Genomic DNA, 12,759 nt, shown 5'->3' with positions numbered 1-12,759 from the left:
AGCCCACAGAGACAGTAAAACCAGCACCCCAAACACCACCTTGGCCAGCAGGGGTCCCAAGCTGCAGCCCACGTTCAGAGATGTTCACACACGGAAAATGGGTGCCTTAGACTCAGCGAAAGGCAACAGCGCGCAAACGTGCCCCCCTGGACAGGGACGGCTGAGTAACGTTCAGACTTACAACACCCACCTCTATTCTCTGCGCCTTTTGAAAGGCACCGGCGAATCCTGCCCTTCACGTCTACTAAACCGTCACATATTGATCTATGGCCATTTTCTTAATCCTCACGTACAAGACAGATCAAAACGCCTTTTCAGAGGAGGTGTAGTTCCTAAAGCCTAAGCTTTACGTCCTAGAATCCTGCGTTAGACACACGCGCGCCTCTTACACATACTGAGCCGAGGCCTTAGCCCCAGCCCCTAGAGGCACCTCTCTAGCCCCGGCCTCGGGGCACACTCTCCAGAGGGCCCCAAAGCCCTCCACGCCATCCCAGGCTTTCCCAGACTATTTGGGGGGAGGGCAGCACCTTATGCACAGGCACAAGCGGTCCACGTATGGAAACCAAGGCGTAACAGGAGTGAGTCTGCCCAGAGGTCCGGGAAAGCTGGCACAAAGTCAAGAGGGAACCCTGCAGCACAGAGATGCCAGCCACTCTGGGTGTCCCGGGCTCACAGGACTCCCTCCTGGGGAAGCGCGCCCACGTCTTCAGGGGGCGGACGGCCTCCAGGGCCGAGCGGTTCTAGCAGAAAAGGGCTTCCGTGCACAGTAACGTGGACCAAGAAGGTGCTTTCGTGTTGTGAGCCGTGTGGGAAGTTACTTGGCCCGATCATAATAGAGGAATAACACTGATCTTTAAATATCTCTTTAACTCATGCCCCTCTACAATGAGAATACCCAGAGTGGACGATGAGGTGGTTAAATCAACAACCCCCTCAAACGTGGGTGCTGGCCATAAACTGATAAAACATTGACTGAAAACGCCCTGGAAACATGATTTCACAGCATGTTTCTACCCCCTGGAAACAAAATTTAACAACATGTCTCCGGAGTCCTAAAAAGTCCCCATTTCCGCCGATCTAATCCTCTCAAGACCCTGCACGTCACTTTAAGGAGTTCATCGAAAAGACAAGAAATTCTTTACGTAAAAAATTTCAAAGCAACTATTTATAAAGACGGAAAACTGAAAACCTACATTTCTAACAATATGAAAATATTTAAGTAAACTAGGAGAGTTCCATTTGATGGAATAGTAAAACCTATTAGAATATTAATTTTGAAGACATTGTAGCAATATCACTACTTAAATAGGATGCTAAGGGAAAAGGCAGGAATCGTTTTATTTGTGGTAGGTGTATACTTATATAAAAATGTCTAGACATGGATCATGAAGTAAGGGGAGAAACAGCTCAAAAGCAATTATGATGCGAATTTCAAGTGGCGGATGGTTCTGTGTCCGTTCCCACGTCTTGTATCATGTCACGGCTGCTCCACAAGTGTTTCCGGAGGCTGGTGTCACCGATGTGCATGTGAACACTCAGGTGTCAGAATGTATTTATATTACATTCCTACCTGCGCTTGGATAACGGGACCTTGGTCGGAGTCCTGTCTGCGTGCTCATACACACCTGCGAGAGGTGCCTTGTCCCCTAGGCCTCCAGGTGAGCACAGGGGACACTGCCAGGCCCCAGATTCTGGCGTGGAACGACCCAGTGTGAGTCTCAGCTCACCCACACAGGTCGTGGGACCCTCAGTTACCTCTCCGGGAAAATGCAGATTCTGTGACTTCCCTGGCTGAGTCATGAAAGTGACCCCCACTTGGGTCGGAAAGGTCTTCCATGCGAGGTAAGTGACGCTGGTTGTTCACGTCATCCGGAAGCAGGTTAAACTTTTACCACCAGGATATAGATGGGAACTTTCCAGCTCTGGTTTGGCATTAAATCACTAACAAACAAAACTTGTTCTGGTTGGGCAGGTGTCTGCATCATCAGCCACCTGACGACTCTAGTTTGGGAGTGCGTGTTCATCCACCAGACCATGTTGCTCCCCAGCTTAAAATCCTTCAGTGACCCCAGAATGCCTGTATGATCAGGTCCAAATTCTGGCCGGCTAGGCACTCTGTGTTCTTCCCCGGTGCCTCCCAGCATCACACTCCACACTGCAGGGGTGCTAAGCCCCTTGCAATCTCCCCAATGAGCGACGATTACTCTTTCCTATCTGCCTTTGCACTCTCTGTTCCCTTTCTCTGAAACACCCTTCCCCCTCTACCAACTCCCCCTTCCCTGGTAACTCCTATCATCTCTATAAGACCCAAGACTAAGCAGAAGTCTTCTCTTCCCACCCAAGCCGCCTGCTCCAGGGTGAGGGACTCTCCTCTCTTGACTAGCACAGCCCTGGGCTCCCTGCCTTGTCCTGGCTCTTTCTTTGCTCGGGGGGCTCCCTGAGGGTCATCCCCCCGCCCCCACATCGCTGGTGCCCAGCACAGGGGTAGATGGGGAGAAGAGGATCAGAAAATGCCTGTGAAATAAATGAATTGGCTGGTGGCGAGTAAATGTTTTCCTTGCACACGGAAATAATTAAGAAATATGCTGGCAAAATCGCACAAGTTAATGTTTCACTGGGCTGGAAGCCGGCACCAGGAGGAGAGCGCCAGCCTTGTGTTTCAACCAGCCCTGAAACGGGCACTTGACCTTGGGCCCTGACCCATTTGGAATGAGGAACAACAGCAGGAAAATCGAAAGGCTAAGTAACTCTTTTGCCAATAAATATTTTTAAGCTCATTTTCTGAGATAAAGGATAGAGATGGTTTTAAGTATAAGGGAGGTGAAGCTCCTCTGCAAATAAAGGGGAAGGTGCTAAGAGGGGTGCCAGAAGCATGACCCGTGGCCCAGGGTTGAACCCCGAAGCCCTAACCGTGGGCGTGGTGGGCAAGTTTCTGCTTTCTTCAGAGAAGGGAGTCCGGTTCTGTCATGGACTGAGCTGTAGCCCCCTGACTTCCTGTGCTGAAACTCGCTAACTCCCCATAAGCCTTGAAGGAGACGCTGCTAAGCGAGGTCATAAATTGAGCCCAAATCTGATAGGACTGGTGTCCTTCTCAGAGGAGGAACAGACCCCAGAGATCTCTATCTCCTCAAGCACATGGTGGAAAGGCCACGTGAGGGCCCAGCAAGGTGGCCATATGCAGGCCAGCAAGAGCGTTCTCACCAGAAACCAGCCATGATGACACCTTGATCTTGGGATCCCAGCCTCCAGAACAGTGATTGATTACATATCGGTTGTTCAAGCCTCTGCCAACAACAAATTCTGTTGTCTCAGTGTGTGCGGTATCTTCTTACAGCAGCCTAAGCAGACCAACGCCAATCCCTTCCCAACGAGCAACAGGAGAACTTGGACTCGTGGAGGACAGAAAGTTCCTGGCCCAAGCCACCCTCTCCACATGTCAGTGACTGCATCACCTTCTCAGAGGGTCTGAGCCTTTCTGACTGTCATCACGCAGGACAGAAGTGCTCCAAAGAGGATATCCAGCCCTAGCAGGCTGTCCCATAGCAGAGCAGACCTTGAAATGCTGATATCTGCGTCAAGATCACTGACTTCCGTGACAAGTTCAGGGTCAGTGTGAACTTAGCTGAAGAAGAGTTCAGCTACATGGTGTCCAAATCCTTCCTGGGACCCACAAGAGCCTCCATCACCTCCCTGCCAACCTCTCCTCTGTGATCAACTCCTGGATCCGCACCTGCCTGTGCTGCACACTGAAGAGCCAAGAAGGGCTTGGGCCTCTTGGGGTCCCCAAGCCCCTGCCCTGGCCCCACTCACTGCCCTTATCACCAAGAATCCTCATTGAGTATTCAGTGTCGATACACTAGAAACTCCTTCAAGAAAGAAGCACATGGGCCTGAGCCAACTTCCGTGGACTGTAGGACAGTATCCTTTTGTCTGGGTGAGCAGCTGCCCATGCCCACAGCCCTGGAGGTGCAGGACTCCATCACCCGGGCACACGAGCCTATTCCCCGGGGTGGTGACCAGGAACACAGCCCCCGCGGCGGCCGTCCAGCCTCAGCACCGGCTCTGGCCCCTTGGAGCTGTGACCAGGGCAGTCCTTTCTTCATCTATAAAAGGGAGGAAGAAAGGCACGGAGCTCGCGGGCTGCTGTGCGGCCCCAGCGGGCACGGAAACCGCGGGCACAGGGCCTGGCTCTCAGTGTGAGCTCAGGAGCCCGGGGCGCGCTGGGGACCGCCGCAGCAGGAAACGGGGCTTTGACAGGCGGAGAGCGGACAGGAGCCACGGCGTGGCTTCCCCACTTTCACGTGGTGGCCGGTGGTTAAGCTTCCAACAGCCCCACCGAGGAGCGGGTGGCGTCATAATCCTCATCTCGCAGGTGACGAAACAACGGTTCCCCACGGACACAGAGCCCTGCCAACGGGGCTCTGCTCGTCCGAACCCCGAGCTCTAGCGCCCCGGGCCGCGGGAGCCCCGGCCCCGCAGTCCAGATGCGGCGCGGCACCACTCACTGCTCCGCCAGCGGGACCCGTGCTCGGAGCCGCGGAGTTGAGCCACGAAAAGTTTCCCGCGGCTGCCCTGGGCGGCTGGCAGCTGCCCGGCACGAGGGCACACGCATCGCGGCCGCACGCGCGCCCAGGCCGCCGCCTTCAGCCTCGGGCTCCGCAGGGGACCCGGCGTCCCCGGGACCCGGCGCCGGCAGAGCGGGGCTCGCCTCCGCAGGCCACTCCGCCCTCCCGCTCCCGGAGGGAAGGCTTCGGGCTCCGCTCTCCGGACCTGCCGCCCCCTTGGGGGCCCCGACACGCAGGGGCGGCCGGGGTGGAAGCCCCGCGCCTGGAGACCGGGCTCAGCGGGGAGAGGAAAGGGGACCCGGCCGAGGCCCGAGCGCCCCTCGCCCTCTTACCTTCCTCGTTCTCGTCAAACACGGCGGGCTTGTGGGAGTGGTTCCCGCCCATATTCCGCCGCGGCGACTGCCACCGCCGCCGCTGCTACATGCCCGGCCGCGGGGACGCGGGGGGCTCCGTGCGGGGCGGGGCGCGGGGTGCCGGGGGCGCCGCGAGGGGTGCGGGACTCGGGGTGCGGGGCGAGCGCCCAGCCCAGGCTGCAGCCGCGCGCCGAGCGGTAGGGGACCGAGCGCCACGCAGGGGCGGGACCGCGGCGGCCGCGCCCCCTCCTCCCGGGCGCCCCTCCGGCTGCGCTCTCTCGTCCGCCGCACCCGCCCGGGAACCCGTGGGCTCCTTCCCCGCGCTGGGGCCACGGAGCGCGCCTCTCACCAGCTGCAGAGAGCGGGAGGCGGGAGGCTGCGCGCGCGGAGGAGGAGGGAAGGAACCCGCGGGCGGGGGCGCACGGAGGAGGCGCGGTGGGGGAGCTCCGCTCCGGGGACGCCTGGACGAGGGGGCGTGGCGTGCACCGCGGGCGAGCTCAGTCCCGGGGGGCGGCCTGGAGGAGAGCGCACGGACCACCGCCTCCCCGCCACACCCACGGGGCTGAGTGCGGGGGGTCAGCCCCAACGACTGGCGTCGGGAGCTCCCGCCAGGCAGCAACCCATTTGTAAGCACCTACTGTGCGCCGCGTGCCCCTACACCCCCTCCCCGCCCTGCTAAACGCCTTATAAACACCATCCCTGCGGTCAGAAAAATCACTGCTCCCCATTTCGGAGCCAGGCAGACTGAGGTTCAGAGCGAAAGGAGCCCTGCGGCCGGGAGTCAGCCCGTCCTGGCCGCCAGGGGAGCCCCCACGACACCCCGTTGGGCCTTATTTGCCTGTTTAGCCTGAGGCCTGTTCTCCAACGCTTTTCCTCTTAATCACATTAAGTGTTTTCAAGTGTTTGGTGAATTAACGTAGGGTCTACACCTGTTAGGGTCCAATGTGGCCCCTTCATTGTACCTAGGGAAACTGAGGCCCCCAAGGGACGTGGTCTGCACTAAACCGTCCCCCTCTTTCCCCCCGCCCCCCAGAGTAGCCGGCCGGGCGTGGGCCTTGGGATGCTCCCAGGCGGGCGGTTCGCCTATGGGTCGGAGGGCCCCTGGGGGCAGAAAGTGGGGAGCCCAGACGGGGGGCAGGGAGACGCGCCAAGGACTGGGGTATTAAAGGCGGGGGTGCAGTGGGTGCTCCCGAGGCTCGTGGGGCCGAGGGGGACGAGCACGGGCCCCCAGAGGGTGCTCCCAGAGGGACACGCAGGTTGGGGGAGGGGGCAGCCGCCCGCCGCGCCCTCCTGCCGCCCGCATCTCCGGCCGCAGCCTGCCATCTACCGGGCGCCCGAAGCCACTGTCCGTGCTTTGGAAGAAAGCGGTTCCTCTTGAGTCTCCGCCTCAGCCCACCGCCATCTCCCTCCCTCTCTCTGCCTCCCCGCTTCACTCTGGCGGGGAGGGGGTGGGGCGTTGTCTCTGTCCTATACAACAAACACGCCCAGGCACCTGCAGACAAGGAGATGGCCGCATGGCGGGGGGGCGGGGGGGGGGGGGCTACTGCTGGGCCCCGGTCAGACAAGCCTCACTTACAGCCCTGGTTATGCCGCTTCCTGTGTGTCCTGTCTGCCTTGGAGGTCCCACCTATGAAATGGGAGGGTTGACATCAACACCCACGCTTGGTGTGAGGATTATAACCGATAATATTTATAAAAGCAAGCAGGTAACAGAACAGTGCTAGGCAGGTAACAAAGGATCCATACGTATCTCTTGCATTTCATTCTACCAACAAGCATTGATTGGGTGGCTGGCCCACCCCAGGCAATGGACTGAACCGGAATAAAGGAGACACATCCCTATATCAAGAGGCAGAGGGAGGAATGGTTGTAACGCGCAGATGTGGTAAAGGACTTAACCTCTCTGGCCTCAGCGTCTTCACCTATAGAGTGGGGCTAATAATACTTCCCTTCCTAGGGTTGTTATGAGGAAGGAATGAGTTGATGTTGGTGCCTGAGACGTTATAAGCACAGCAGCAGTGTTAGCTGTCGCCCTCAGTGATGAGCTATTATCCTGGAAACGGTACCATCTGCTCAGAATTCTTCCTTCTCTCCTTGCCGTTACCTGTGTTCACAGGGGTGAGGGCTGTTTCCCCTTCCCCCCACACGGCGGATGTGGAACTCGGCCTAGGACTTGGTTTGGACAGTGCTGTATGGGAGGAAGCGACCGTGTACCAGTTCCCAGTGACGGCCTTAATAAATGCCACGCGTTTCAGCTCTCTTGTGCTTTCTCCATCCATCCCGAGGAGGCCTAGCCCTGGAGGAGCCTCTATTCCCAGAATGAGAGAGCCAAGCAGCAGACCGAACCCACCTGAATCCTAAGCAGAGTTGCAGGTTCACGAGTAGGAAAATTACGTGTTCTTATAACCCACGGGGGTTGGGGAGGGGGTTGTTTGTTTCCTGGCATTATCACAGAAAGAGCTGACTGATGCATGTCCTAAATAAACAGTCATACGTGCAGAGACCACGCTGGCTTCTGTGCTGTGGTGCAAGGAATCCCAGGAGGCGGTAGGAACCCAGAAGGCACTCGGCCTGGTGCTGAGAGGTAGGAAAGGCAGAGGGTCCCCAGAGAAGACATGAGCACATCATGAGCACGTGCTTTTTTCCCTCCCTTCAGCAGTTTCTGAACACTTATTGTGAGCCAGGCCCTGGCTAGGTGCTGGGAACAGGCCCAGTGGGGAATAAGACAGGGTCTGCTTTCACGGAGTTCAAGTTCAGAAGTCTAGCGGGACAAGGACAATGCTCAAGAATGGGCTGTACCTTCAGGCACAAATTAGCCATATATGTCGAATCTGGAAGAAAGGACGTAGGGAACAGTGACTATTTCTGGAGTTGAGGAATTCAGACAATTTTTGTTTATTTTTTAGTGCTTTTGTATGATGTCACATTGTTTGAATAACCAGGAAAAAGAATGATAAATATTTTCATTGTGAAAAAATCTTGTGGACAGTAAACTATACCTGATTTTGTAAGGCGCATTTCACAATTTATCATCATACTTACTGTCTGGCGTGTGCTGTGATCACACCCATTTCACAGATGAAGAGAAAGAGGCTCAGAGGGTCAAATGGTTTGTCCTTCATGCCATGTTATCACATTGGTTTCCCATGGCTGCTGTGACAAGTTACTACAAATGTAGTGGCTTAAAACAGCAGAAATAAATTCTCATATTGTTCTGGAGGCTGGATGCCAGGGGTCAAGGTGTGGGCAGGGCGGGTTCCATCTCGGGGCTCTGAGGAGGAGCCAGTCCAGGGGTCTTCCAGCTTCTGGTGCCTCCAGGCATTTTTGGGCTTAGGACTGCTAGTTTTGCTTTTCACTTTTTTTTTTTTTCATAAAAGCAAAAAACCTCTTCGTATTTCTTCCAGTTAGTGAAACCAGGTTCTAATGTAGGTTATTTCATAAAATCAAAGTGGTATCAAGTGAATTTTTACAAAATGGGGGCTACTGTATAATGTAAGCAATCCATACACGTTTACACCGGCCGTGTGGACAGCACAAGAAGTGGACCTGACTTTGAAAAGCAAACAAACAAAAACCTAGGTCAAGGGCACGTTTAACTGCTCCTGGCAAAAGGCTTTCTCACCGAGTTGGTACGTTGGGTAAGACTCTGGACTAGGAGAGCTAAGGGGGAAGTGAGCATAAATACCACCTCGTCTGTAATAAAAGGTATCTAGAAGCTTCACGACTAACTGTGTCTAGCAAAACGCCCATTTGTTCCAAGGGTTGTGAGAGCTAGAGCTCTAGATTGATGAGAGATGGAAGTGAACTATATGCATAATTAAGAATAGCACATGGAAAATATGCTTAAAAGCTAAGTACAAGGATGGTTTCATCCCAGACAGAGGGTTCAGTTTCTAACCCTTGCTATGGATAGCTCTGTAAAATACCCCCAGAAAGAAACTTTCCAGGCACCATTGGGAAGCACTGAAGCAGAGGAGACTCAATGGACATTTGTAGCCAAAAGAAGACAGGTGACAACTCCATTCTCTTACAGCTGCCTGGGTGCGGGCTGCTGCTTATGACAGGGGACGGGTCACACAGTTCATCTGACCACCGTTACCTGGGCTGTCCTCCCTGCCAAGGCTCCTTTTCAACCAGAATAGTCTCCAGGTAAGGAAAGGGGGTGGGTGGACAGTGAGAGGGTACCTGCTCTCCCGCTCTGGTCTCCCTAGCAGACGGCCAAGTGTGGAAGCCTCCAGAAGCGCTAGGCAGGGCTGAAGGAATTGGTCACACGCTGCTGACGCAGTCTGGCTGACTTACTGTGCGCAGTAAGCACGGCCCTCTCCTTCCTGTGCAAGGTTGTGAGCTGTCCGGCACCTCCCACCTCCGCCCCGAGAAAATGGCTGCACGTGGTCTCAGCTGCGTTCGGCCTAATAAGGATTTGTATGGTCTTCTAACTCTGTAAAATAGAGATGTCAGTAAAATAAAAGCCATCTGCTTCTCCATGCTGAGTGTATCTGCTTTCCCAGAGACTGACTATGGAAAGATCATGGAAGTCACAGTCCAGATCAGTGATTTTCGATGGATGTGCCGTAAGAATCTTTAAAACGTGTCATACCTGACTGTTTAGTCAGAGGCACTGACTTCTGTCCCCTCAGATGATCCAATTAAATAAATGATCATGGCCAATGCAACAGTAGTCATCCGGTGTGAATGACTCAAAATTATACCTGTTTTTTTTTGTCAGATCAGCAAAAATACATTTTTGGGGGGTACCGCAGTTTTAGTGATTGGCGTACGTAAGCCGTGAGATGAAAGAGGTTGAGAGTCACTGGGGTAGGGGTTCTCCTGTGATTCTGACGAGGGAACCGGCACGCGATTCTGGGTTCTCAGATCCCAAGTGTAGTGCAGCAATAACAACTGGGGTTCTTTTTCTGACCTACATTGTCGCCAGTAGATCCCTGGGGCTGTGAGTCCTGTCACGGAGAACTGATCAAGCCTTCCCCGTACTTGCACTTGGAGCTATAAACTCCAGCGGCTGTAACCTTTCATTTTATGTAACATGATCACGCTGTGGAGGCTAAAGTCATTCCCTGGGGCAGGGCGTCTTCTGCGCCAAGCCATTTTTTAGAGTCGGCTAGATCAGATTTTGGCGTTTCTGGTAAGCCTGTTCTATTTAAAACTCGGTTCTGGTTTGCTTATCCTAAATCCCGGCTGCTCGCACTCTAGCGCTGCATTGGACATCATGGGGGGATCGGATGGGGACAATGGCGGCTTTGCAGCGCATCAAGATAAGACACGGTTTGCACACTGAGGTCTGTGGTTGAAAATCATCTCACCCAGATAGTAAATGATTCCTAATGATGGAAAAAAATAATAATTTCAAGAGCAATGCTTTTTATTGAGTGTGCATGTGTCATCTCACAAACTAAGGGTCCGTAAGTTGCTACTAATGTGGTGTGTCTGCATTTCTTGGCGCTGTAGGACTTCCCCAGAGGCGTCCTCATGGTTTGGAAGTTGGTTGCCCTTCAGTTCTGCGCTCCTTGTTCTGACGCTGAAACAATTTGCGTAGTAGCTCCGTGGTGACCTCCGATTAAGAGTTTGTGGAGAATTCTCGCTGTGATGTGAACCAGGCTGGGTCAGAAGGAAGATTCCGTCACTGCCAAAGCCGCGTCCATGGAGCGTCTTTCACTGTATCCCCATCTGGGTTTATAGGGGCTCTTAAGGGCTTTAAGGGAGTTGTCATGGACACTCCGAAACTGTACTTGAACTTGAGTATTTTTATGGGGAGAGTTAAAGCCTTTCCCAGTTCCTTAAGAGGCTTCATGAATCCACCCTCCCTCAGAGAAAAGGACTAAGAACCACTGGTCTATAGAATAGTCTATCAGGGAGAATAAATTCTTCTCTTAGAAATCAGAACCACATGTAGCAGGAGCGATAATGTTTCCTAAAAGACACCGTGTATTGAGGTGGGAAGTGTGTGGCCTAGGAGGCAGGAGACTGGCCTTAGAACTTCTACTGCCACTGGCTCTTTTGTGACCTCTGCTACGCTACTTCCCTTTCCTGCGTCTCGGTTCCCCTTTCTGTAAACTGAGTGAATGAAGGAGCTGTGCTGTATGGCAAAGACTGCTACTTGATCTTTGGTATCCATTTGTCCCTTCTTTTTTAAAAGATCACTCACTCACCCAGTTTCAGCAGAGCACATGGGGGACTACATTTCCCAGCATCCTCTGCAGGTAGGCGTGGCCATGTGACTTAATTCCAGCCAATAGGATGTGAGAAGTGATGCGCGTAGGGGCGGTACTCTCCCTTCTCCTTCCTGTAGGTGGTATTGCCTACATGATGGAGTGAACGGGCTTCCCCCGTGCTGGTGAGGACCGCACCCTAGGGAGCAACAGAAAACCAGACGGAAGGAGCCCTGCGTGACCTCATGCAGCAGTGTGCCCCACTGGGGCTGGGCTGCCTGCCCACCTCTGGACCGTTAGAGAGAACAACACACTCAGCGTGCAACTGTGTTCTGCGTCGGAGGGTTTCTTTGGCTCAGCGGCTCAGCCCGGTATTTAACTCATCCAGATGGAATGAAAGCCATCCAGGGGCCTCCTCCTCCTCCTCCCGCCCCTACATCCGGAACAACATAGGCACGTAGCAGACATCCAGCGAGCTGAGAGTGAACGAACAAACGAGCAGTCGAATGGCTTTAACAGTCAGGAATCTTGTAGGGATGATTCATGAACCAGATTGGCTACGGATGAGATCATGTCTAAATATTCTTCCAGTGCTAAAATCCCGTCGTGTCGTTTCTCAGAACTGAGGGTCACTTGGGACCAACACAATGGTGACCGGCATGCTCTCGGTCAAACGTTTACCAGACACAGGACGGGGAGGGGGCGTTCTAAGAGATCTCTCTTTTACCCCCTTTCAGCGATTCATTCAGTCACTCAACAAACATGCTTATCACATGCTGGGCCCCCATGGGTACAGAAATACAGAAGTCCCACAAACTGGTGAAGAGGATGGTGCAATCGTAAGTCAAACATTTTTGGCCCTGGCTGGTGTGGCTCAGTGAATTGAGCGTCGGCCTGCGAACCAAAGGGTCGCTGGTTCGATTCCCAGTCAGGGCACAGGCCTTGGTTGTGGGCCAGGTTCCCAGCTGGGGGCCTGCGAGAGGCAACCACACACTGATGTCTCTCTCCCTCTCTTTCTCCCTCCCTTTCCCCCTCTCTAAAAATAAATAAGTAAATAATCTTTTTTAAAGCATTTTTGGATGAACGGAGGCTAAAACGTGGTAATGTTTTATTTTTGAGTCTTCAGAGTCACCCTGGAGCTGGTCTCTAAAAAATAACTCTCTTCATCTTCCCTGCCTTTAACATGGCCAGGAGTCCTTGGTTTGCTTTGGGGAAGTTCGTCTGGCAGAGCCGGTCTCAGGGTCCTCAAGGCCGCCTCCTCCTCCTCCATCTAGGTTCTCTCCCTTTGTCTTCAAAGCAACTGTCATTTATTAGCCATGAGCCTGGGGCTCGGGAAGGGTCAAAGTTCCAGCCGGGGAGTGAGATGAGGTGGCCAGGGTCTGAACCCACCACTGGCTACTGCCCACTCATCCAGCATTCAGTCACTTAGCTTGGGTAAGTCATTGCCTTGCAATTCTTCGTGTATAGAATGGGAATAATGTTTCCAGCTTATGGCGTTATGTGAACTTTGAATCAAAGTACACAGCCGAGTGCCTGCTGCCCAGCAATGGCTCAATACATATGAATAGATGCTGATTTGGTAGCATGAGGACTAACCTCTGGCCCGGAAGTGTTGCTGGCACCTACCTAGTGGATAGAGACCAGGGATGCTGCTAAAATAGTTTATAATGCATAGGA

The 12,759-nt window shown here is 53.9% G+C and overlaps 1 protein-coding gene across 4 annotated transcripts in view; it reads right to left on the bottom strand.

Moving 5' to 3' along the window:
* Positions 1 to 5,030, bottom strand: part of STK32B (serine/threonine kinase 32B) — a 155,476-nt gene extending 150,446 nt beyond the window's left edge. For 3 of the 4 annotated variants that reach the window (XM_090267087.1, XM_090267088.1, XM_090267089.1), the window contains exon 1: positions 4,898 to 5,030. In XM_090267087.1, coding sequence (XP_090123213.1) covers positions 4,898 to 4,949 — 52 coding nt within the window. In that variant the 5' untranslated portion in view covers positions 4,950 to 5,030. The remainder of the gene's footprint in view (positions 1 to 4,897) is intronic. The other variant, XM_090267090.1, reaches the window with a different exon arrangement.
* Positions 5,031 to 12,759: the final 7,729 nt, after the last annotated feature.

The sequence above is a fragment of the Furipterus horrens genome, unplaced genomic scaffold (assembly GCF_987537825.1).
Source record: "Furipterus horrens unplaced genomic scaffold, mFurHor1.1.pri manual_scaffold_2, whole genome shotgun sequence".
Lineage (NCBI taxonomy): Eukaryota > Metazoa > Chordata > Mammalia > Chiroptera > Furipteridae > Furipterus > Furipterus horrens.
The sequence above is the reverse complement of the archived record's forward strand: the minus strand, read 5'-3'. Positions and strand labels throughout refer to the sequence as shown.